This window comes from Platichthys flesus, chromosome 7 (genome assembly GCF_949316205.1).
Source record: "Platichthys flesus chromosome 7, fPlaFle2.1, whole genome shotgun sequence".
Classification (NCBI taxonomy): domain Eukaryota; kingdom Metazoa; phylum Chordata; class Actinopteri; order Pleuronectiformes; family Pleuronectidae; genus Platichthys; species Platichthys flesus.
The window spans coordinates 8,616,807-8,644,246 of NC_084951.1; the positions used below are offsets into that span (position 1 = coordinate 8,616,807).

General features: G+C 39.0%; 2 protein-coding genes across 3 annotated transcripts in view; one reads left to right on the plus strand and one right to left on the minus strand.

Annotated features, from left to right (window-relative positions):
- Positions 1–5,704: 5,704 nt before the first annotated feature.
- Positions 5,705–20,400, plus strand: clcnk (chloride channel K). Its single transcript, XM_062391153.1, has 19 exons — positions 5,705–5,884; positions 6,552–6,683; positions 6,787–6,915; positions 8,956–9,095; positions 9,208–9,285; positions 10,433–10,508; positions 11,012–11,137; positions 11,748–11,832; positions 12,123–12,224; positions 12,833–12,917; positions 14,018–14,176; positions 14,444–14,513; positions 14,682–14,792; positions 15,095–15,311; positions 17,595–17,728; positions 18,135–18,205; positions 18,615–18,695; positions 19,379–19,465; positions 19,732–20,400. The coding sequence occupies exons 1-19, from the start codon at positions 5,734–5,736 to the stop codon at positions 19,768–19,770; spliced, it is 2,073 nt and encodes a 690-aa protein (XP_062247137.1). The 5' UTR covers positions 5,705–5,733; the 3' UTR covers positions 19,771–20,400.
- Positions 20,401–22,378: 1,978 nt separating this feature from the next.
- Positions 22,379–27,440, minus strand: part of fam131c (family with sequence similarity 131 member C) — a 10,574-nt gene continuing 5,512 nt past the window's right edge. For both annotated transcript variants that reach the window (XM_062392499.1, XM_062392498.1), the window contains 3 exons: positions 24,007–24,237; positions 23,628–23,717; positions 22,379–22,936 (listed from right to left, as the gene is read on the minus strand). In XM_062392499.1, coding sequence (XP_062248483.1) covers positions 22,662–22,936; positions 23,628–23,717; positions 24,007–24,237 — 596 coding nt within the window. In that variant the 3' untranslated portion in view covers positions 22,379–22,661. The remainder of the gene's footprint in view (positions 22,937–23,627; positions 23,718–24,006; positions 24,238–27,440) is intronic.

The following is a 27,440-nucleotide window of genomic DNA, read 5'->3' on the forward strand; positions in this document are numbered from 1 at the left end:
TTGGCCCTTATATACTGTGTGGTCCTATACGTGGCTGGGGGGTTCACACGTGTGTCACAGCTCATTGGGAAAGAGAAATAACGTTCTATATTTATCTTGAAACACACAGAGTGATGGAGAGAGGGGTCCGTGGTTGGAAAGGTTCTGGGCATTGAAGGGCCCTGAGGTTAAGGGCAGGGGAGAGAGTAGGATTTTGAGAGAGGTAGAGAAAGAGCAGGGGGGGGGGGGCAACAGTTGTCCTTCCACACACACCATCCCTGAAATAGCTCCCCTCTCCTGTCTTTAATTCCCCTGCCCTCCGTCACTCCATTTGTCTGTTTCTTCTGCTTGCTTCATATTTAACACCATTTCTTTGGTTCTTTGAAGGTGACGTAATGGCCGATCTTTCCACAGCATGGTTTCATCTCATTAGTGAGATTTTCTGTGTTTTTGTCAGGCCCAGTCTCATCGGCTTATTGATTTAATCATTCCAGTTCTGAGCATGCAACATTATGAACAAATGATTTTCTGGAAGACTCTGCATTCTCCCACTGAGCCGGATGAAAAGAGAGGAGAGCGAAGGGAAAAGTGGAAAAAGAAGACGTGCCTCTTATCTCAGAGGATAAGTAAAGAGAAAAACAAAGATGGAAAGAATGTGCTTGAAAACAAAGCCGTCAGCAGCGAGAGCGGGGGACTTAGTAGGGGCATTGCTTTGTGGCTATAAATATCTGCATGAGGGGCAGTGATTAAACAACACTCACTGCTCTCCCCTCTACTGTCCCCCTCTACAGCAAATCCATTAAAAAACCTTTAAGGACTAAATCACTATATGTCTATAATGAAACTATAAGTATTTGACTGTTGCCCTAATTAATTATGAGTAGGTTGCTGAGAGTCTACGCATGACCTGTACATGACACATGCAACAAGTGACTGATTTACTGCGTGACATCACAACTTCAGTTCCTCAATCACAATGGCACTGAAATGGAAACCACATTATCCAAATAAATCCAGCACGTGTTGTCGTCTTTTGTTTTGAAGCCACATACGAATAGAAAGGTTATAGCCATCATAACAAATGACACCATACAGTGTAATGCACCTCTCTTATCAGTACAGAGCTCAAATCCCCCTGTTGAAGGTCTAAATCCAGCCCAGCAACTCAGCAGCTCCCTGCCAGGAAGCAGACCAAGCCTTCCCTCCCCTAGTAACAGCAGGAATATTGTTTATTCATTTTATAAATGAGATATCTGGTACACTGTGTTTGTTACCACTGAAGGTGCTTTAGTCGTGAGTAATGCTGGAAGAAAACGGCAAATGTAATATCACATGCTATTGACAGTATTCACTTTACGAAATAATATATTAATGATTATCATTATCAATTACTCAATAATGTCTCTGGGGATTGTTTTCAACATAAGAAAGGTCAAAATGGTCGCCGCTGCTATTTCAGTCAAATAATTTTTAAATGATCCAAGGAAATAATGTAATTTACTCAAATGAAATCTTTCTTATTTCGGGTCAAGAGGCCCATAGAAGTGATATGGCACGCTTTTGATGAGTCACGAGATGCTGAACATGTCAATAGACACCAATCAATCATACAAATTCTAATTGTATTTTATTTTTATAAGCCCAAATCCCAATGTGCCTTATAGGGCTAAACGAGGAGTGTCATCCACTGCCCAAGTAGGAAGAGGAAAAACTACCAAAGAATATAAACCTTCAAGAGCCAGAAGTGAGACATCCCTCTTCTAGGACAGACAAAATAGAATAGAATAGATTTCATATGTAAAAGGGCACCTCAAAAACAATTATATCAAATTTATATAAATGGAGAGGTGTATCAATGTTTGAAGATAAAGCCAGAGAGAGCAGCAATGATGATTGGAATTTGTATTGCTAGTAATGGTTGCATATGTCAGTAGGTATCTAATCAAACTAATTATAATCAAAATCCATGATCAGCTGCCACCACAATCCAGGAGAAATAAACAAGAAACATAAACATAAACCTAAACAAATATAAGTACTGTAAGTGTCCTGTGAAGTTTTAACTGGAATAAATAATGTTTGTAGTCTCTAGTTAAGTGCAGAATAAAAAACGAGTTCAAATCCAAAACAGGAGAGAAAAATAAGACTCAACACTAAGTAAAGAAGATCAAATATCAGTATTATTAAGTTCAGGCAGTCGGCCAGGATCATTGAGTTTAAAGGAATCACAACAGAGTGGGAGGAAGAAACGTGACCAAGGGAATGTGATCCAGTGGTCTGTAAAATCCCTGTCCCCCCGGTGACTTTGAATCACCTCTATAATGTGTGTGTTTGTGTGTGCATTCCTATCTGTCCACAGCTGACACACACACGCAGACACACACACACACACGCACGACGACACACACACACACACACACAGGGGTTGAGTCTGCTTCAGCTGCCGTGTGTTACATAATGTCCCAGACAGATGAATACATTCCAGTGACAGACTGTGACTGAGCTGGAAGAGATGAAGGTCATCTCACTGCTGCTGTCATATTTTCATAAGCAGACAATCAGCTTAGTATACAACAAGACCCTGAGACACAACGTGAAGTGTCTTAGTTTGGTGCTGAGCCGTCACAGAGTGATTTGGAGATGCTGGTGGAGAGCAACACACCACTGATTCTGCTGTACTAACTGGAAAAACAATATCAAGTTTTAAACCGTGACATATATGAAAGTGGGACACGGTCGTGACTTTGAAGGACACGAGTTATGATTAACTTCCTACCTATCAAACAAATCAGTGACCCCCTGCGCCCTGTGGATGATCCGCTCACTGTGGGGGTCAAAGCCTGTTCGGCTCTCTTGGTATGAAAACCATATTTTCCACATCACTATCCACACATCACCGTTTCCCCCCAAGATCTTAAACCTCACTGTCCCTCAACCAACCACTGTACCTCTGTGGCAGCTGTCTTCGATGTTTGTTTTTTTGCATGGTGACTCCTGCCCGCCCCCTTGCCTGCGCAAAATGATGGGTAATGTGGATCTAGAGTGACGTGAATGCCGCATTGAATTATGATACGGGTCACATGTCTGTTCAGACTGAGGTCGCATTTCCAAAAATCGGATCTGTATCTGTAACCCTTACGAACTGTTTTTTATTATGGTAATTTCAGTGAAAACAGCTGCTTGCTGCAGCTTGGAAATGGGCCTGATGAGAGCAGAGTTGATTGGATTTGGTTGAAGCATCACTCAAGTTGTTTTGAAAAATCAAATCAATATTGTGAAGACATTGTTGAGGAGAATTATTAAATATTACTGTTTTTTCCCCCTCTGTGTTCACTGAGATACTGTTGTTATAGGAACAGCACAGATTGGATCTCTTATTGATTCTCCATTCCTTTTTTTCTTTACCATTTCCTTAAAATCAAAACAGAGGGTATTTAACTTGTGATGTGTTTTGGGGATATTATTTAATTTATCTGTGAAATGTTTCATGTTCAATTTTGGGATTTTGTAATATAACGTAACTTGAGTTACTTATTGTATTATTTGAGAACAATTCTACGATTGGCAGATGTGATAGTTTATGGAAAAAAGTAAAGTAAACCCCTGTTTGATTCTAGTCACCTCTTTTTGCTGTTACTATGGAAACAAGTTTTTATACGAGAGGAGCAGTTTGTACATGTGTACATTTCTGTGTTGTATATGCATGTGTGTGTACATGTGAGTGTGACTAAGGCTCACAGTGTGCAGATTTAAAATCTCTATAATAACACACATGGTAATTGAACGCCTGAAGGGGAGGAAGAGCTGAAGAAAACAAACATTAACTAATAGCTTTATAGTTTCCCTCTCTATTGCTTTGTGTGTGTTTCCAGATCTGAACGATAATCACCTTGACCTTGAGCTGAAATTCTGAATGTGGTCGTAGATTTCTTGCAAAGTGTTTGCAAGAAAAAGGAGTTTTCTGCTCCCCAGGCGCTATTCAAATGCAAGCCTTTGAAGCCAATCACTGACCTAAATAAGGTCATTTCAATGGCATCATTCACACCACAAAAATCCTAATAGGCGCCTTGTTTCTTAAAGTTGTAAACAGTTATACAACATAACAAGTAATCTGGGAGTGTTCTGATCTTGGACTGTATAGACGTTTTTTATCCCACAAGGACCAGCTTCACATGGTTTAATATTTCACTGCCAAATAAAGAACTATAACTATTCGATTTTTAACATGTTTGAAATTTAAATTGTACCAGGACTTGATATAAATGAGTCAAACTGACATTAGGTAAGATATATGGTAGGAAGGAAGTCAGAAATTAATTAGAATGCTCTCTGAAGTGCAGAGTATCCGCTGTTATGTGGGAGGGAAGGAAGGAAACCTGCAGGAGATCTCCTCATGGACAAAAGACAAGGTGATGATGAGGGAGAAGCTCTCAGCAGGGTGAGCTGTCGATGAGGAGAAAAGAATATAGACATGCACATTCACTAAAGTCAATTGCGGCCGGTGACAGTTTAAAAGCATCTGTAGAAAATCTATTGCTCATGCTTTTACTAAAAAATATATATCTATGTGTACTACCACAGCCAGTGTAAACATTTTTCTTAATACATCAACAAAGTTTTATTGCATATTTTACCATATTGCTCTTCAAAGGTGACCAGCTGTTCTGTTCAGAATCAGAATCAGAATTCTTTTTATTGCCATGTATATTTTCACATACAGGAAATTGCCTTGGTGTGGTTGGTGCACTGTACAAACAACAATATAAAAACAACAATATAGAACAAGAACAATGTTGATAGAATAACAACTTCCCATCTATATTACATTGAAAGTACCTGTGCCACTTGAAGTTTAAATCACGTTTTCTTTAACGTAGATGTTTGGAAAGCATGATGTAGACATTCAACGTGCTGATTTGGTTGTTGTGGTCATGATATACAGATTATATAATGATTTGTCAGAGGGCCTCGGCCATAATAATATTTGCTTGGATCCCAATCATGAAATGAGGGAGGTGTAGAATCGTCCTGGCTTGAATTTTTTCATCACAAACATTTTGAATATGTTTTTTTTCAAACCGCACAAAACAAAGTTTTAGAGGGTTTTATAAAGTGCTGGAACTTTGAGAGAATCTATTCTCTTTATCTTTACAATTCATGATTTATTTTTCTGCAAATGATCCTATAAACTCTATCCACATGGTGTCTTTACCAACATACAGTATTATGTACTGGTAAGTTACTTCTTGACCTTGTTAAGTGTAGGTTGATGTTAAACTGAAACATAAATGAATACATTATCATGACAATCTTTTTAACTAGTTGTTATATCTTATGTTTACATTTCTAGGATCAGGTATTATGAGATTGTAATTTTTTTCTGCAGCGTGGTTAATGATATTACCAGGAATCTATTAAAAATTTGAGTAGCATGAAATGTATTTTTCTCTAACTCTGCACAAGACAGCTGAAGGGCACTTTCCTCCATAGAGTTATTAGCAAACTTTTCAACCGTGACTGCTCAATATGCTAATACCTTCAAAGAGGTCAGCTGAGCTACTGAATCACCTCCACTTCTCAAACACAGAAACATAACCATACCACTTCCAAGGTAAGTCTGTCTGCATTCGTACTTCACTGTAGCTGGAGTAACTAAAACGTGGATTTGGTCAGTGATATTTTCGAACCTCTATTCATACAGTGTTTGTTTGAGCCTGTGTTAACCTCACAATAACACAACCACTTCAAGGCAGAATGGAAAGTCTGGATGAGGCTCCTGGGGGCGTAGGAGATGGCGAGAGCAACAACCAAGAGCGAGAAGATCAATACGAGACATCCCATTATACGAGTCCGCTCTTCTCTGATCCATGGAAACCATACCAACGGCCCCGTGCCATTATCAAAGGTCAGGCTGAATGTCAAATCAATAACTCCTAGAGTAACTTCATTATGCTTGTGATAACATACATGAATTTGATCTTAGTTTGACCTTAATCTGAGAAGTCATAGATTATGGTTGACTTCAAGGACAACATGATCAATGTGGTTGTAGACATTCTGATCATAATGCTATTTATATGATAATGCCTCAATACAGATTTGATATTTTTATACTTTATACATTATTTTATTTTTATCTCTAATACTTCTACTAATCTTTTAGATTTGATAAATTGCAGTTAGGTTAAATAAATTAGGTTAAGACTCATAGTTGACCATATAGATGTGAATGTGAATGTGAATTGTTGTTCATCTCTGAATGTTTGCCCTGCGATATGCTGTGCACCCCCCCACCCCAGTGACCCTCAAGAGGATTATCAGTGTATATATGGAATGGATGCTATGAGAGGGCACTGCTGGCTTATAATTACACTTATAATATATATATATATATATATTAAGATATATAAGGTATGTGATAGTGTGCTTTCTAAATAAATTCAGACATTTCCTATAAACTCTGTATTTGAGTATCAGTTCAAACCCAGAAAAGGCACCTATGTATAAAGACATCTAGATATACTGTGTTTAATTTCAATGCAGGAAGGGTAACGCGCATGTTGTGTCCACAGAATGGCTGCTGAGTCTGAGGTGTTGTTTGGGATCGATGTTTGGGATTGAGTGGTATGGCTACGCTGCTCTCGGAGTCATGATGGCCTTCCTCAGCTTTCTCATGGACCTGAGTGTAACAAAACTGCTGAGAGGTACACACACACACACACACACAGAGAGAGAGAGAGAGAGAGAGAGAGAGAGAGAGACAGCAAACGGCAGAAACAATTGATGTCTCTCTCACTTCCCTTGCAGCTCACCAATGGCTTTATGTGAAACTAGAGGGCAACAGTCTGCTGCAGTTCTTCTGTTGGACTCTTTACCCAGCATGCCTCTGTGCTGTCGCGTCATCATTCTCCCACAACATCTGTCCCTTCTCCACAGGTCTGTCATACATAATTCAGTGTTCATTCCCCAAAAATTCAAATCAACTTTTGTTTCATCACTGTTGTCATCACTCACAGCGGAGTGACTCCACAATACATAAAGACCTCCAATCTGCTTTCATTCATTGGATTTACTGAGTGTTGACATTTTAACCAGCCTCAGGCTTTACATTATTTTTCCATACGACAATGTGAATGTTTGAGAAATGGATTCAGTGTGGACAATATAGGATGATAGTTAATCGTTAAAGAATTTTATAAAAAAAAATGTACTTGCCACCATGGTCTTAAATTTTGCACACATCTTTCATTCCTATCCAAGGTAAAAGGCCTTGAGTAAAAGTCAAAATTGTTTAAAGAGGGATGTGCGTATGAAGAGTCAGCAATGATTTTATCTGCATTTTAAGTGTAATGTTATTCCAGGAAGAGGGGGACTTTATTGTCCATCTTCGAAGCTGAATGTGTGGTACTGACAGTGAGGTAAAAGATGGACTGGGACAAAAGACAGCCCTAATGTAACGAGCATGAAATCACAATGATATGACAATGATGCTGTTTTACATATGGCATATAGTTAATTCTCTCTTTCTAGTTTTACAGTCACTCCGATATAGCATGTAGTAGTAGGTATACTCTCTTTCTGCATAAACTTATTTGAATAGATATGTATCACAATCTTAATATGGAGCCAAGGCTTATACCTGTTCTTGTTTTGTCTGTCTGAAAATGAAAGCTGAGTTCTGAGCTTCTGTATTACAGTGAAGGGTTGACAAGTGATAAGGCCTTATGGCGCCAGAATGGCAACGTAGTACCAGGCGTTGCAGCTGGTTTGATCCAATCACAAGATGGTCTTCATAATTGAAAATCATCATCAGGCGCGGACAGAGGTCCCAGGCAAACAGCAGCTAATACATTCCAGATGATCCAGCTGATTGCAAGAGTGGGCTGATGATGTCAAGGAAGGTTTATGTCTGCTTACAGCGAAAGCTCCTTTAAGCTGCAGTATGTCGGAACATTTACTGTAATTACAGCTACACCACAGACATTGATTGTAATTCAGAAGTCTTCATGGACTCCCATATTGTTGTCAGCTTGATCTACTTAAATGGATTTTTCCTAATTTCAGAAAGAGTTATATTTTAATCTATTCTTTAATTTTCAGATTAATCAATATTGCAGGACAAAAGTCTGTCTTGATATCCCCCAAAGGCAGAACTTTAAACTCTTATCAGCCAAATCGTTCCATGTCTTGACCATTAATCAACACACAGTTTCTGATTCAAATTAGTGTGAGCACAGAGCTTCTAGGCTTATGACACAAGATTAATGATTTTGATTATGATTAAAAGGTTTTAAAGATAATGAAGCTAATAGACGGATGAAGGTAATGAAGAAATGTTATTGCGGTTTCAGAGTGACATGGCATTGTTAAGGCCAGAAATACAGACTGAGGCTGTTACGTGTTCAGTCCTCTGGCAGGTCTGGACTTTGTCACTCTCCGATTATCAGTTCACCTCAGGCTGATTGTGATATGTTAGAGAACATTGTTCTACTTCTCTCACAGGCCCTCACCCTGTCTCCCCTGTCTCCCCCCTTTCTACCCCCTGTCCTCCCCTGACCTCCCCTGACTTTCCCCGGCCAGGTCTTACCTCCGTAAGCTTTGGGTCCATGTTTATTGTTTGTATCTGTATTCGCCACTCCCCTGTAGACTGGCAATACTGCCCTCTCACTGTCAGGACAAAAGATTTCAGGAGAATTTTAAATGTGTCTGATTTGTGAGACCAGATTGTCAAACCAAACCTGATGACAAGGTGTAAACATTACCAATCTAAAACACACTTGTGCTTTATTATTGTTTGTTTTATGCTGATTGTCCTTTACATCCCACAGAAGGTCTTTCTATCTCCTTTAACCTCTGTTGAATTATTCCAAAAGTATTCCCCTTTATTAACTTTGAATGGCATTAATTGAAGTTTTTGATTTCTTTAGAACCTTTGGGCTTTTCCAAAATCTTGTCCTGTTGTTTATTTATCTATAGGCTCGGGGATACCTGAGGTACGAACCATGCTGGCTGGCATTGAAATGCCTCATTACTTGTCTCTCACTAATATGTTTGCCAAGTTCCTGGGCCTAAACTGTGTACTGGCAGCAGGCAGCACTGTTTTCCTGGGCAAAGTGGTGAGAGACTTCCCAGTGTACCTGTCTACCATGCAAAATATGTAGCTGTCTTTAAAAATCGTGTGTTAGCTTCATTATGACTTATTAATTTTTTTGTGTCTCCTGTCATCAGGGTCCACTTGTGCATCTTTCCACCATGATGGGAGCCTACCTTAGCAAACTCTGCACTCTCATACAAGACAACAAGAAGGTAAAATCACAAGTAATTCAATTATACTGAAGGCTTTAGTACTTGCTTTTTATAAAGTTACACCCTTTTACTTCTGAATAAAACTTAAAGCTCACTCATAGTCACAAACCTATATAGAAATAAACACCTTTCCAGCAGCAGTGGTAAACTCACAGTACACTGAGTGTGTAGCATCAAATGGCAGACTGACAAAGTCAGGGTTAGTTGGTGGAGATTTTAACAGATAGCTAAATGCTAGCCAGGTATTTCCTTTAAGAAGTAGATCGTTTGTAGGGGGATGAAGGAAAAAAGCTTCCCCCTTAAACAACCTGTCCATATTGCCATTTCCTCTCTGCTATACCACTATCCAGCATGAGAGAGATAGTTGCTTATGTGAGGAGATAAATAAAATCCATATGTGCTGTTGAACATTCTTATTGTTTTTAACTACGTCTTAACAAAGAAATCATACCTGTGTCATTGGCAGTTAAAACATCCATTAAGAAATTATCATCTTTGGCCGACAGGCAGGCAGGATTCAGCAAAACAAGATACTGCTTTTGCTGCGCAGCTCAATTCTCTGCAGGGGTGTCATCCCCCAAAACCACACAACCAACAATCAACCCGAAAGTTAATTATCTGGAGATACTGGAGATAGTAATATTTACACCAGCGATCACTGTCGGGACCACAGGACATCACCCCTGGTAAAAATGAACAAATCCAACCAAAACAAAACTAAAAGGAGAGAGAATATATAACTATCTATATTGCCAAGATTTATTTGTCAAAATATAAACGTTGCCCCATTAAATTAAATTCGCAACTGATCACTGACACAGTCACAAAAGGGGATCATGTGAGAGATGCGGTGTTCTGCCCTCAAGTGGCGAAAAAGCAAAAAAAGTGCAGAGAGAAGCTTTCTTCAAAAGTATATACTCGATTATGTTTTTATTTATTATAACATTAAATAACTCCAAGCTAAATGTTGCTCTCCCTAAAATGAAAGGGACTGTTCAATTCTTCAACAGAAATGGACAAACTGGGAATGTTACAGATATTTTAGAAATAATGTTTTAAACAATCAGATTGTAAGTTATTGTATTTCCGTAATATGTAAAAACAAACACACAAAAGATGTTTAAATTATAGACTCTTTGTCTTGTAGGACAAAGGAGCTGGAGAAATGTTGGTTGTAGCTGCTGCGGTCGGCGTAGCCAGCTGCTTTGGAGCTCCCATCAGTGGTGAGACGGTTCAGCATTGAGTATCAAATGTGTCTGGTTAATGCATCCACCTTTGATTTCCTTTTCTTAAGCGTCACATATTTACTCGTCCATTTTAACTCTCGTCCTACATCGCTGCTCCCCCTTCATCCTTTTCTCTCACCTCTCCCATCTTTGATTTCGCACACCACAGGTGATTTCCTTTGTGCAACCTTGCTTGGTGTTTAGCACCTCAGGTTCAAACTCCATTTGTACTCAGCCTGAAAAATGAATTCACATGTCCTATTCATATGTGATAATGTCTATAAAATATGAATCTGTCTATTAACACCTGCATTATACACATTTTTTAATATTGGATTTTCAGAGGACTTTTTCTTTCATACATATAAAGGCAGAAAAACTGTTCTCTAGTCTTTAAACTTGACAATGCCTGCTGTTGTTTTGTCTAAGGCGACATAAACACCCTCTTCTCATAATTGTTCTGTTGTACCTTTGTCTCTCCCTCACCTCTGCTCTTGGAGGTGTGTTGTTCAGCGTGGAGGTCATGTGTTCTCACTTTGCCCTGAGGCATTACGTCCCGTGTTTCTTCTCAGCTGCGTGTGGGGCGTTGACCTCCCGCCTCTTCACGGTGTGGAGTGGAGATGGAGGTAAAGGAAGCCCTGATCACCACTCGCCAACTCACAGTTGTCAAGGATAAGGTTCAATTTAGAATCACTGCTACAATAGTCTGAGGAAAAGTGACCACAAAGCCAATAACATGATCCAAAAGCTGAGATTATATTTATGTATGTTTAGGGTAGCATCCCCTGTTTGATTGCCCTCGCTGAAGATTTGGATTGGTTAGTCATGAGGCTGTAATGTTCCGCTGTCCACGTACTTTAGGACAATGTAGTGCTTTTGCTGAAATTGACAGACAGCCCTAACAATTAGTAAAATATCTTGTATTTCATATTTTTCTGAACGTATGCTTGCCCAAAAAAAATTGTCAAATTAAAATGCTATATTTCTAAATTGAGTTTGGTTTGAGCATTTTCCTGGAGAGTCCCAACACAAGCTAGACTGTCATTTTAGCTTGTTGATAATGTTGACAGCTATATTATCACCTCTCATAACAGTAACCAGGAACAGCATTTGCAGAATCATTTAGGATGACAGATTGTATATTTCATTATAATACAATAAAGTAAGGGGAGATTGGATTTTGAAAAGCTGCAGGAGAGAGAAGAGCGATAACCCCAATTTATTCTGTCTCCACAGAGACTCTTCAGGCGCTGTTCAAAACTAATTTCCCCACTGCTTTACCGTTCTACCCGCTGGAGATTCTGCTGTTTGCTTTGTTAGGGTAAGTGCATTTAAATGACGTCTGTCTTTCCCATCTTACAAATCAGAGCTGACATTTGGTGGTCATGCTCATATCATTAACAATAAAAATCATTTGACCGGTTCTTTTATGTTTTCCTTCCTTTCTAGTTGGCATTTAGTTTTTTTTTTCTTTCATTTTTTCGATCATTTCCATTCCTCGTCCTCCCGTTGAAAAACTTTTGATAGATTATTGCTCCCAGGGTTAAAATAAGCCTCTGGTCTCTCCACGTGGATTCAGCTGTCTCTCTCTCTCTCTCTCTCTGAAAACAGGCTGCTGTGTGGAGCTGTGAGCTGCTGCTACCTCTTCTGCCATCGGTGGATGCTGCAATTTACCAAAACAAACACGGCATTCGTCAAGATGCTGACGACAGAGTGAGAGCTCAATCCTTTACAATGTGAAAGCTGTATTGTGATGAGTCACCATGCTGCAAGGTTTTGTCTGGAGTATCAATTCACAGATTTATGGGTCAGTGCTGCAAAAATATAACGTGTTCCATTATATTGCACCTGCAGAAAATAAAATAATTTTGGACATTTCAAGCTATATTGACATTATATTAATATATATTTATAAATTGTGGTTAAAGACATTTTCACGATAGGTATGACCTATATTGTTTATATATTATAACGTGGCTGTATAAGACTGACCCCCTCCTCGATGACCTTCACATGTGCACGGTTCATGAATCTGTGCCCAGTTCACAGTGTTCCTACTATTCACAACAACAATTCAATTCAATTCAATCAAATGTAATTTGTATAGTGCAATATCACAACACACTTTTTCTCCAGACGCTTCACACAGTTAGGTAAAGACCTTACAATATTTTAGAGATATCCAACAGTTTCTTATGGTCAAGTGAATTAATCTGGGCCCAGGTCCCGTGAAAGCATATACTAGATACATTTTTTTTAAATAATTGAAAACGAGCATGACTCAGTAACAATTGTGACTATTTGTGACTCTCTCTCTAAAGGAAGGGTCTATACTCAGGCGTGGTGGTCTTCCTCCTGGCATCGGTGACGTTTCCGTACTCTGCCGGACAATTCATGGCATCTAAGGTCGGAATCAGTTCTCTCCGTCTATTCGTTCTAGGTGGACACTTCATTGCTAGTTGATTAGTTAACTCTGACCTAAATCTGTACTTTCACAAAAAATATGTATATGCATTCGGCGCTCAGATTTCAAATGGCCTTTCTTGTGCCATAGCATGATGCCATACTACAGCTTGTCAGATTTATGGTTTCGCAGTACCAGCGTCTTCAACATCACAATTGGAATATTTCCAAATGATGGTTGGACACTGACACCTAATATTCTTTGAGAAAGTGATGCTCCTGTTAGATGATGGTTGTGATATCGAGCTGATTGCAGAGAGTGTTGAACTCTGGGATGTGAATTTCAATGAGGTTGAATCGTGCATCATGGAATCAGCTCTATCTTGTTGCTGTCGGCATGATGACTTTTCTTTCCACATATCCTCGATGAGGATGTGTAGACTGATTTGGACTCAGTGTTTCAACCCTTTGCCTACGTCACTCTACTTGACATGAAGTCATGTGAATACGATGCACAGCTCAAGAGAAAAAAAATCCTGTACGTCGGTACCTCCAACACTTGTGAATGTCACATCTTGACCCAGTCACCCTCTTCTTCTTCTGATGCTGCATTATGGAGTTTGTTTTAATGCAAGAGCATGACTTTAATTTTGAGAGTCTCATTTCTTCATTTCACGTTCAGATCTTCTAAAGCTTGACCTCATAACCCTGACGTGTCTCTCAAATAGCCCCTTAACACATGTACATTTGCTCTGCTCCTGCTGCACAAATGTCCTGTGGTTCAGTTTGATACTTGATTTCTGATTTGTAAAATGACCTTGTTAAATTCTCCTACCAATAGAAAGCCAGGTCTGACTAAAGACTCTTCATTCTTGTATACAAATTAAACTTTATATGTTTGAAACCTTTTTTAAGATTTAATGCTGGAGGAAAGTTGGAAAGTCAGACAGACTTTTAGGTTGTTTTGTATTTTCATGAGATTCATTGACAAAGCCTAAAAAAGATTTAAATTTGTTTTTAATTGCAGGGCCAGATTGATCTTTTGTTTCACAACAGCATCCATTGCATTTCAGAAAGTAATGTGAATGACATTTCTTTCCCAGTATACCATGAATCAGCTCCTCACCTCCTTACTGGACAGCAGGCAGTGGAGCTCTCAGCACCAGAATGCCTCTGTGCTGCTGCAGCCTGAGCCTTTGTCGGAGTGGAGCTCATCAGGGAGTCCTGTCTGCCTGTCTTTGGCTTTCTTTCTGCTCATGAAGGTGCACACAATGATAACACAAAACCTATGTCTGTCAACAAGATAACCCCCATGTGGACATTATTGCAATGCAAACATGTTTTTATACCAGTCTTTGTATTGCATATAAGGTGGGGTAGGAGTTGACCTGATTTAACATCTATTAGTGAAAAACTGATCTGAGAGCGCTGAGATTTCCCTGCTCACAGACTGACAGTGACTCATGCTCACAGAGCTGCTGTGGCTGTTTGACAGGGTCTTGACAGTTTGTGTTGTTGTTTCTTCCGAGATGTGGATGTTGGTCCTCGCCTGCACTCTGCCTGTTCCAGCTGGATACTTCATGCCAGTCTTTGTCTATGGTGAGTGGGGGGGAAAGGGAAGTGACAAGCTTCACTTTCAAAATTACAAACATTTAAGTGTGAGGGATTTGCCTCAGAGCCTCCTCTCAACACAATGTGACAACTCTGTCAGGGATTCCTGGAATATAAACAGAGAGAAACTCTTGTGATGTGTTTTCTTTTTCCTAGGGGCAGCTTTGGGCCGTTTGCATGGAGAAGGAGTAGCATATATGTTTTCCTTTGGAGGGACTTCAGACCAACAGCAGGTTTCCATTAATCCTGGGGGCTACGCACTGGCTGGTAAATAAACAATATACAATTTTAGATTTGACTAGTGGTCTGACATGTAGTCCTGCCTTTACATTCACCGTTTGTAGTCCTCTTACATGATCCTTAATTCTTCTTTCTTGTTTCACACAAAATCTAAAAAGAATATATCATATAACAATTCTTATTAATTTGATTATTTTATGAAAAATATGCAACTATTCAGATCTGGATGTTAATTGGGTTTATTGAACAAATTGGATAAAGTAGACTGATACACATATCTTGAGTATAAGCTATTGTTTTCAAAAATGTTTTTTTTTTCTGAATTAAAGGTGCAGCAGCTCTTTCTGGGGCTGTGACACACACCTTGTCCCCAGCTCTCCTGGCGATCGAGCTTACCGGCCAGTGTAGCCATGCCGTGCCCGTTCTCCTCGCCACTCTCCTGGCCAATGCCCTGGCTCGCTCGGGACACCGCCCATCCTTCTACGACGCCCTCTCTATCAGCAAGAGGCTTCCACACCTGCCCTCTCTGAAGAAAGCATGCCCTCTGTAAGATTAAAAAGTGTCAGGGTTAAGTACATGATGATTAGTCTTTAGCATATTTTGAGTGTAGGACCTCAAAGATTACTTTTTTGTTACGGCATGAACATTCTCAACCAACACATTTTGAGTTTTGTGTACTTGATAGTGTTAAAAGTAAAAGTAGTTTACTTGCCCAGTAGCCTGTAACCTAATGAAACGCTCCACTACATCATCATGGCTCAGTCTCGGCGATGGCCTCCATTTAATCCATTTTAGCTGCTGCAGGTGAGTTTTTGAGTCCTTATTTGATCGGTGGACCACTTATAAAAACATAAACACCATCACATTTCTTTTTTGGTCAGAGCATGAAAATTCTCATACAACAGATTTTGGTTTTCTATAGGACATGAGAAAATTTACGACTAAGTTGTCTTCATTAATATTAACTCTAGGGGAACACACTCGTATTGCTACCCGGGAAACAACAAAAACTAGGAACAATAATTCTATTGTTACTCCAAATTTCATGTTGTCCAACTCTTCAGTTCACGAACCAATACCTCACAAACTAATGACTGAATCCCTGTTAGCCTAAGGTGTTTTCAGATCATTGATGACATAGCATGCTAACTTGCAAAATTTTGACCAGATGCCAATGTGCCAAGCTGCTAAATATGACAGGTCCAAACATTAGCGTGTTATCAAGCTAACGATAACCCATGCTTTTTAAAGCTGTTCAATTTAGCTGTTAATTAAAAACAAAAATGGCGCTCAAGAACAGAGTCTGAGCAACAGCCATTCAGATTTAGATAAGATTTCATTTCTCATAGCACTAAATACAGAACAAAGTTTTCATTGTTTACCTCGCTAGTGGTAATTGTGTAGAAATAGTCGTTCATGCTACAATTGTTTGCCTTCCTCACAGCCACCTGTAATTGCCAAACATATAACTCAGCTATAGACTTGGATTAAGTAGACTTGAACCTGTGAGGCTGAAATGTGTTATTTGTGATTTTTTTTAAATGGCAAGAAAATCTCAGGAGCCGACCAAGTAATGGATGAGTCACTGTTAATAATGAAGAAACCCATAAACCACCCACTCATCTATTACTTTCAATTTGTACACCCAAAGAGGAAAACCTTTCCTACAAATGAGTGCACACACAAAAATAACATTTAAAGAGACTTACGTGGCAACTGACAACTACTGTTCAACGAAAGCATCTCTAGTGATTCAAGCTCTCTGAGTAATGTCATTTTCCCAGACACTACACCTGCCAGAAAACTCACTTATGATATAAGTGCTTAAAATATGTGTACTTGCTGAGCGTAGCCTATAATGAAACAGCAGTCCCCTACATCATCATGGCTCAGTCTTGGTTTGCATTATACAAATGTGTTGAAGTAGAAAGTACAGATATTTGCTGATGTACAGTATGTAGTGAAGTAAAAGTGAGAAGTACCTGGACATTTATACTTAGGTAAATCACAGTTCCATGAAAAATTTGAATGTACTTTGTTACATCCCACCACTGCGACATGAAAGTGTGAAATGTAAAAGGACAAATAAGAATCCTTACTATGACTGATATGACATTTTTTTTTTAATGTAGAGATTTGTAGAGCAATGTAGTCAGGATGTAAATATCAAAGCAATCCCCTGGGATGAACGTGTGCCCCCATACTGCCTCGGTGAAAGCAGTTAGCTGCACCATTGAGCTTTTTTTCTTTTATCTGTCGGTCACCTGCCTGATTGACAGCCACTAATAACAACACGCTGAGATAGAAACCAAGACATCATTACTAACGGCTCGTTGTCAACAGCGTTCAAGCTGAGGTGACTTCAAATGCTGCTCAAACCCAGACACCCCATGGATCACACATTTGACTGATGGAAACCTCAAACTATTTGAAAACGTTATGGGAATGAGAAAACCTTTCAAAGCTGGTTTAAAGCTCTGCTCTGTGTCTATGATGACAGCAGGAACTGCGCTGTCGGAGCTTCCAGCTGTCATCACACGACAGTAACCTTAGGGCTAAACATTTAATTATTCAACAGAGATTTTTTCAAATACAGACACAAATACAAACACACATATAGAATGTTTTTACATACTGGTAGATACATACAGCTTAGAGTAGACCACGTCTTTTGTAGCCATCATCAAATTAAAGCATTCATTCTTGAATTCTTTTAACCCAAACATTGAAAAAATCTTTTTAATGTTTAATTTACTTGTTACATTTTCTCATTTCATTCAACCTGAGCTGCTTTTATTCCAGGTGTAACATCTCTCTTGTCTCTCGCAGGCTTCCGTCCACCACTCTTGGACATTTTCTGGGAGTGAAATCGGTGCAGCTTCAGAGAGCAGCTGGTTCAGCCGAGATTCAACATGCTGTCAAAACCAGCAGTGAAACTCAAATCCCTGTGGTTGAGTCTCACGGTGCGCAGACAAGTATTGAACCTGAGTCTTTAAGCTAATGAGACACATTTTGTCCAAATCTTATAATGAAAAATAGAATATATTGAGAGTATTAACAAATCAAGCAAAAAATCAACAGGATCTCGAAAAAGATCCTGTCAAATCATGATTGGTTCTGGTCACAGATAGTTGTGACCAGAATATTGAGCCACTGAAGAGAAGATAGAGAAACTCTGAGAGATTATTTGGAAAAATTGTAACTGACAAGGGAGAAATAGAAAATCAACCAGCTAAGCCTTTCAGCAGCAATCAAACAGACAAGTTTAGTTTGTGACAGAAAAAAAACAGCCCACTACAGACCTGCGCACACTCAAGCTATAGACATTGGCAAATAAAATTGATTTTCCTTTCTTTTCTCCTGTTGAAGAGTCACAGATTTTATTGGGCTTCGTGCTTCGATCAGAGCTGCTGATTTTCCTGCGTCGCCCCAAGACTGAGGTAAAGGCCTGGACTGAGTTCCGATTGTGTAGCCAAGAATTCAAATGGAGGCGCAGGATTAAACCGTGTGACACGGTTTAAAAGGCAGGCCACGTCTTTACAGCCAGTTTGACACTGACTGAATGTGAAACAGTTCCACAAAAGAGGACGGGAGCAGCATGTTCAGACAGCGGTTGCCTGATGTAAATGCTAATCTCATGAAAGCACACGCTGTTGTCATTTTTACTGCAGAAGAAAAAAAACAAAAACAGTAAAAGGATTTATGAGAGTGTAGCAACACCCACGTATACAGTCAATAAAGTGTGCAGTCAGTATTAACTGTGATTCATCATTTATTAAGTGATACTGAAAACACCACACATCTGATGGAAATGTTTAAGAATGAATATGTTTGTGTAATGTTCTTCAGACTCTGGAGAAACATCTGGATGAGGTCTGTTGTATTCATCCAACCTCTGTCCTGTTATCACCTCACAACACTGTTCAGGAGGTAGGAGAACCTAATGTAACGCAGTTGTGACAAATACTAAGGAATACTTTAAATTTAAGTTAAATAATCTTTCCCTTCCTTCCATAGACTTATATTAGAAGCGTGATACCGGTCAGCTAGTTAGCCTAGCTTAGCATAACGACTTGAAGTTGGTGGAAACAGCTAGCCTGGATCTGTCCTCTCTTTGCTTAATTCACACATAAACATACAAATGTAAAAAAAAAAAAAATTAACAGGAAAAGAATTGTCAGTTCTGTCAGATCCTGTCCACAGAGAACCTGTGTACCTATTAATGCTGTTGTACTCAAACTATCTGTGATTCACCTTGAGGGCAGTGGTGAGCTTGTCGGACTGGAGCTAAATGGTTAAAATAATTATTTAAAACCTGAAGCCCCACATTTTATTAATCTGTATCAACATAAATTATCTATTGTTTATCAGAATAAAAAAAATATTTTTCTTGCGAGGACAGCGATTTTGGTCACATCCCCCTCCCATGAATGCATGCCCATTGGTCATTTTAGGATTTACTACTGATTGGCAGTAATTGGTGCGTCCAAGTGGCAAAAATAATTGGTATACGTTTTCTCATCTAACTTCCAGAAAGACAGCAAATCAGCATTGTCACCTAAATTGTAAAATTTAGTATGTCAGACACTTGAAAATGTCTCGTGTTATTGCAGGCCCACAGAATACTGAGTGTCGTTGGAGACCAGACCTTGTTTGTCGCAGAGAGAGGACGTTTGGTTGGGTTACTAACATGGACACAGGTATCAATCAATAATGTGTGTGTGTATTTGCACTCACCAGCGTTTTAATAATCTTTATTGGTTTTAATGATGCAGCCTGATTTTGTAACCTTCCTCAGTTGTCATTGGTCTTATCCATATAAACACGACTATATCCATGTATGGATTGGTTAATATTGTGCAGATTGTTTTTAACATTATAGACAAGTGTAGGAAGCAACATGGCAAATTTTGAATTAATAATATCTCTCCCTCCCTCCATTTGTTTCTCCCAAATCATCCTCTAGATGAAGAAGATATTGGAGGACTTGGCCAAAGAAATCTAAGCTTTCACACATAGGAACTGAGTGAATCCTTGATCTTTTGAAGCCTCCATGAATCGATCCAAGACCGTCTCTTATAATGACATGATGTCATCAGTCTCCTGGCATTACAACATATCCACATAAAATGTAATACCTGAGCTTATTGTCTTGGCTTTTATTGAAAGTTGAAACATGGTGTCCATTGACGAGATAGTAAACGTGCCTCATCAGTGAACTGCACTTTGTGACACAACTGTATCAAAAGTGTTTCTATCCAGAATAGGATCCAGGGGAGATGAAAACAAAAAGCCAATAACTAATCAATTAACACATCAAAACCCTGCTGATTGGTTTTGAGTGGACATCTCGCCCCAACACTTCCATTCATTATGATCGAATAAAGATATTGATCATGCAACATTTTAGACTTTACACATGTAATACTATTATATTGATGGGATTTCTAACTACTGTTATTCTCTGTCTTGTTTGTGACATAATCATGCTAATGTTTTGCTACAACTGTTCTCATATTTGGGGACGGTTTCTGAGACGCCTCACACAAGCGTATTAAGGGAGAGCACTTTAAAACTGATTAAAGGGAGAGTTCACATTTTTCAAACTTAATAAAACAAAAGAACAAATACATAACATGCCTCCATACTGCGGGACTGTTGTCATCTTATAGTCCAGAAGTCTCCACATTCGTATTAGACTCGAAACGACGTCATTTACACCGTGCACTTTTGTGAGACTTTTCGGCCAATTGTATTTTGGGAATGTAGAAAGATTTTAGTCAGAGGTAACTAGGTATCTTTGTCTTATATCTTGAGCCCTATTTTATATTCATCACTGAAAACGTACTATTTAAAAGTATATAAAGCCAGAAGTACTTCCTGTTCACAATGTATGCATCAATACAGTCATGTAGAAATTTCTAAGCCAGTTTATCAATATATTTTTATGATGGAAATTACAGTGAATCATATTATTGATTAGTCACAGTGAGTCTAAGGATCTATCTGCATATTTACATTTGACTAAAGTTATGACTCAGTTATAGCAATGGGATGTACTGTAATAGCTTCCAAGAGCTGTGATTCATTTGGACTCATGCTGCTTCAGCTGCTGACTGTGTTGGAAAATCAGAAGGTAAAACTTTGGTTTCATGAAGGCACGCAGCTCTCACCTCTCACCTCACCCTAAATAAGTCCTGCATATCTCTCTGTTGCATCTCAACCCCTTCAACTCCTCTCCCTTCAAGAAGGCATCGCAGTTTTGTAACCTCTGCTCTAAAACATACTGTAAGTTTGAAATCGATACAATGTAAAAATGCTAACTGAATTCCCACAGCCACAATAGGAATGTGGCCAACGTTACCTCGGTAACACGTTTTCTGTGCAGCGTAATCAAACCTTGATTGCAGTCCAAATCATTGTTACTGATGAATCATAATAAACCTCATAAATCAAAATAGATGATTATTCTTGTTAAATTAATCTGCTAACGGCAGAGACCTTGATAATGTGGAGCCACATTTTCAAGGTCCCACCAATACACGTGCTCAAACAATCGCTTTTCAGTCCCACCTGTCCATCGTGACGTTTCACCCAATTGTCATAGCATCAAATAAATAGTTAAAAACAAAGTGTATTAGTAATAAAATATCTGTATAAGAAGAACTACCTAGAATGAGAGAAACCATCTTGGAGAATATTTTTTTGACGTGCACTTTGACTTTTGTTTATGTCCTATCCACTAAATTATATACTTTCTTGATTTCTGTTGTCTTGGGTCTGTACCTTCGGGGTTGAATGCACTTATTGTAAGTCGCTTTGGATAAAAGCGTCAGCTAAATAAAATGTAATGTAATGTAATGTAAAAGAGGAGGCAGAATTTATGGCCTATACTGTAGCCAGCCAACAGGGGGAGATACAGACACTGGCTTCACCTTTGTGGAACTATGTTGTCCATTTTCATATACAGTCTATGATCTTAAACAATGTTTGCCCAGGTATGAAATATAAATGTTTATGATTTGATGATTATCCAAGTTTTGTTTGTTTGTGGGTTGTTTGTCCTGTGGAGACGTTAATTTGTTTTTTAATTTCATAGATTGACACATCACGTCTATCAATTAATTAAAAATGAATCCAAAATTAATAATAATTAATTAAGAAAGTTGTTGGTATCTCTAAACTGCAATGTCACTAGCACAGACTTTCAAATAAGTTTTAATAAACTTCAATTAACGTCTAAGGAATTATTTCAGTGGTATTTTAGTTTATAATATGACTTTAGTTTCACCTGCACATTTTAAGGAAATTATTAATATATCAAATTGAATAAAAAGGAAAAATGTTTTAGCTTCTTATCAGACTCCTTGGACATTGTATTGATTTTGACAAATCATTTTTGCATTTATTTCTCTAAAACCATAAGCTTGTAAAGACGCAACACTTGAATAACCTGCAGCCTGTCAGGAGGTTCCTGCGTCCAATTTGTCACATTTCCTTCTCACTGACTTATTTACTGAGGGCTTCATACCTTTTTCCCATATTCAAGTAGAACTCCTCAATGTGATAGAAAAAAGGGATAGAAACAGAACTGGACAGCGTGATACAGAACGTGTATTCAAATTTCTAATTTATAACAATATTTTACATATTTACACCAGTACTGTTTGACTCTTCACTGTTCAGTCCAACATATGATATGTACAATGAATAGAAAATTCAAATGTTACATTAGAACTGTACACATTCACAGAGATGAGAGAAATTCTTTCATTTTCTCTGCATATATCTTACAGATGTCTTTAGTTACTTTCATTGTCCGTCACTGTGGTGGTGAGATCTCTCAGTGAGGATCATTTCAGAGTTTGCCAGCGAGGTTGCCTGTTTGTTTTCCTGCTAGTTATAAAAGACATCGTCCTCGGATAGCGAACTGCTGTCTACGTGTCGGACACCAGCTACTGCGGTCACAGTGCTTCTGTCCGCAAAAGGGGGGGGATCTTTGTCCCTCTGAGTGGCTGATGTCGGGGAGATTGGGTCGACCTGTGGCACTGGGACCAGGTTGGCTGCCATGCTGTTGCCGTAACCGGGGGTGTGGATGCTGTATAGGTGCTGGGGAATGCCAATGCTGCCTCCGTCCAGCAGGAACTGGGACAAGAAGTGGCTCGGTGTTGCTGGGGAAGGATGATAAGTATAATCATATTCATAGCTCAATCATCATAATCATCATAATCACAATTATAATCATTATCGTTATAATAACAGACATTTGGTTTGATGGTTGTATGATAGGCAGAGTTTTTTCTGTTGAGTCAAAACAAAGTGCAGTCCTAACCTAAATTCACCTAACCTAACCTAACCTAACCTAACCTAACCTAACCTAACCTAACCTAACCTAACCTAACCTTACCTAAACTAACCTAACCTAGCCTTACATAGCCTTACCTAGCCTGACCTAACCTAATCAAATCAAACCGAACTTGATCTAAATTAACCTCACCTAACCCGAACTAACCTAACTTAGCCTTACCTAACATAGCTCACCTTGCCTCACCTCACCAAACCCAACCCAGCCTAAGTTAACCTAACTCTACCTAACCTAACCTTGAAAGAGTAGCCTTTAATACAAACAAGTTTATATTTATAGCAGAGTAACTTAGAGTAAATTAGCATTACATCCAAAACTCGAATATGGTTATTATGTGGTTGTGGATATTTGAACCTGGTAAAACGTCATGGTATCCCCTAGGTCAACAGTTTGGAGACCATGAACGTCTATTTCAAAGTGTGTTTTCAAAAAAGTAGCTGTAAACCCATTTAAATAACACTCCATTGACACACATGCTATCCTTTTCCATGACTGACCTTGTAAGCTGGTGGAGGGCTCATCTATGTTGTCGTTCAGTGACCACACATGCATGGCCGCCTCAGCCAGGGCAAACTGCTCCGCCACTCCTGTGAAACAAAAGGCCCAGAAAATCACATTTTATGGGGCTTTTCTTGGAAGTCGGCACATGCTGTTTGTCACCATGTGAACCACCATCACAAACAACCGGAAATTGAATAAGTGCACTGGATTTGAGTCCCCATTGATGGGACATCTTAGGGGATATAGATTTTTGTTGAAGCTCCCTCTGCACAAAGCTAATCGAATGAAAACGCTGCCCAGAGGGATTGGAGCATCACTTCATCTCCACTGACCACATCTTGTTTCTCTTGATTTAAACACGTCGGTGTGTCTCACCTGCAGCGAAGCGAGCCTCCTTGATTTCGTCCGTCATTTGAGAGTAGAATTGTTCATCTTCCTGCAGCCCAGCCCCCCAGCCTCCTCCTCCTTTTCCACATGCCCAGCCGCCTCCACGTCCCCCGGCATCACCGCCACCGCCCAAACCTTTCCACTCAATCAGGTGAGCGACTCGCCCCTGAGCCATTGCTGTCGGCTTGGTGATATGGTCCTTTATCGTGGCTACCAGACCTTAACAAAGCGAGGAGAGGAGAGGGGTACATCTTGATGAAGTGGATGAGATAAAGGGTAACTTTCCAGAAATTATGGAATAAACACTGAGTCTGATAGTTGAGGAAACAGGTAAAGTGATAGGATGCATGAAATGACATGCAGTGGTTGCAAAGAAGGGAGAGGAACAGAGGAAAATGCCAAAGCAAGGAACAGGGATATTGAAATGGAAGAAAAGGTTGCACATGAAAGAATAATCATATGATGGTCAAAGTATTCTAGTATTCATTTGCATAATCTGAAACATGAAAAGCCGCATTTCTGCTGCTGCCTTGTGATGTAGAACTTCACTCAAAACTAATTGAAGAGGATGGAAAATGAAGGTGAAAAAACATCTGAGGTGATATTAAATCAAACATAACTTGTGGCCCTGAGATCTGTCTGCTGCACTGTACGAAGCTCACATGGATAGAAAATCTTTTAACTGACCACAGCATTTACTATTTGCTTATTCCCAAGCTGTCAAGTCATTTCATGGCATATCAAATTAAGCAACAAGCACATTTCAACTGTTCAGACATTAGCTGTAATAAGCTTCACAGATCATGCAGACGTCATAAACAGTATCTGTTATTTCCTTCCAGTTTCCTTGTCTCAGACCTTTTTAACTTGTATGAATCTCCTCCTGGGCTAATGCCAGGGGTGGGTGATCTCACCAAAGATTAAAATCTTGATTATTTTTTGGCTTTTTATAAGGCCGGATATCTGCAGGTAGCTCACTCGCATTAGCTACCAAGGAGGTAGGAGAGAACCTAACAAGCCTTCAACGTGTTGAGTCGACTGATCTGGCTCTGATACCTTGTGACCAAACCTAAACCAAGAGCACAGATCAGTGTGTGCAAAAGTGCACTTTTTAATTAATCTAATCAATTAGATTTGTTGCCCTGTCTTATTTTATGCCATCTGGAACATAATTGCACTGACTACTTCCACCTGAATCGTTCCATTAGTTTATGCAATCAATCTTCATCTAATGTTGCCTTGTGTCTGTCTGAACTCACCTTAACAGTATAACATTCAGTCTAAAATATTAGTTTCTGTGCCAATGTACATGCATCATATGTGGAACATGCCTGTTGGCAGACACCCAATGATCTATAAATAAAACTGCATCCATTAGTAGATATATAATTTATTTATATTCTATAGTTGTATGATTTTGGCAGGTCAAATTTTGAGCAACAAGATAAGTGATTTGTTATTCATTACCCATAAATCCCTGGTCATAACTACAAAGACGCCATCATTTCTTTTAATCATATCAGACAAGGGTAGAAAGGTCTTGGGAAATGAAGAGATGAAATAAAAATGACTGCAAACCTGGGTCATACTGCAGAACAGGGAAATTAAACGAAAAAAGGAAAGGTTGAAGTTGGTGGAGAAAAAAGAGGAGGAATAAAGGTTAAGATAAGAAATTCTAAGGCATAAAAGGTCAAAGCCAAGACTTAAGGAAGACAGGGTACAGAGAAGAGGAACAGAAGTGGGAGGGGAGGATATTTCAAAGTGAGAAGTGGATATGAAAGTTATTTTTTCATTGGATTCAAGCTCAGCAGTGTGCTTTCTGTGTTTTGTTATCCATTACAACACCTACTGCTGTCCCACCTTTACCCACGCTGTCAGACCTCTGATGAGAGGCTCTGCTCTGGCTGCACGTTGATGGAGAGGAGGATCTGTTACATCTGTTTGGTAGTTTTAAAACAGCAGACAAATTCCACTTGTTGTGTTTTAAGATGGGAGTATTATGGGTTTACTGTCCCACTGCAGCACAAAAACAACCAAGTCACATTATAGGTTGGCATGACAGCTCACATGATAGATTATGTTTACTGCAGCCTGAGAGGGCAAGAGGTTCCTTTGTTGATTTGTTGCTACAGTGCAGTGAACAAACAGCTGACTCACACCATGTTGATTATTTTGGATAACAAAATGTTTTCGATTTGTATAGTCTGTGTGTGAGTCATAGACATGATAAAGATGGACAACAAAGCAGTTCCCCCAGAAGCGAAGCCAAATCATCTTGATTTCTCTCTGATAAAAAAAAAAGTCAAAGTTATTAAATACATTTTTCTCAAAGTTGGTTTCTGTCATGGCAGCACTGACAGATAAACAGGTCAAATTCAAATGTGTAGTTTTTAAATGCCAATGTCCACTGTGCACTTGCCTGTGTGAGAGTAATAAGCAAGTTGCGAAGTGACTCGTGTTGGTTTCAAGCAGTAGTAGATGGAAACAATAAAAACAACCAAAGCCAATTAAAGGTTTAGTGGTGTCTAGAGAGAGAAAAAAGAGAAAAAAAAGACAGCTAGACAACAATGCCATTAAGTAAGACTTGCTATTAAATATAGATTAATAGCAACATTTCATAGTTTTGTTTTAAATTATCTTTTTTAATTTGGTAAAATACTACATTATTTTTACATTTGGATTGAACAACATGGCATCCTGTTATGAAGGTTAGATTATGTTTGGATATGATTGGATCTTTGGTTATTTATATCTTTACAAAAAAAGGCGGTTCTTAAAAGAGGTCCTAATTTTAGTTTTAGTTTACCCCTCCATTCATTGCTGCTTAACCCAAAAAATCTCAGCCGTATTGCAGGAGGAAAATTCAGAGGTTGACAAAAGTTATTGTACACATCATCTGGGCACCATATAGTGTATGTTTGAACCAGTGCTGGGTGGATTGACCATGTGACTCACTTGCTCCCACCATTATGTTGTAAGAATTACAAAACTGTCATTACCCGTATCTCATTTGTTTAGTTCAGCACAATCTATTAGACATTTCACTTTCTCTGAGTCATGAGCAGGGCTAAAACCCATTACTGTGACTAAAATGGAATCAGACGGAATAATATATCAAACAGCATCATAGGAGAAGAATAAAATCAGCAGTCTGTGCTGTATTCTTCTTTAATGATTATATTCATATAATATTTGTGTTTTCACAGTATAATCTGATTTGAGCAGTTACAGGTTTTCAGCTGCACTTTGTGACTGATCAAGTCTGTGGGACTTTCTTCACTGTCAGACATTATGTCATTATGTCTGAGTAAATGTTAAAAGCTTTTTCATTTTTTTACAGGACCGATTCTGTGAAAGCAGGTGTCAGCCTCTCAGCTGTCTGCCTGACTGCTGTATTTGTCTAACATATTAATGAGCGTTCC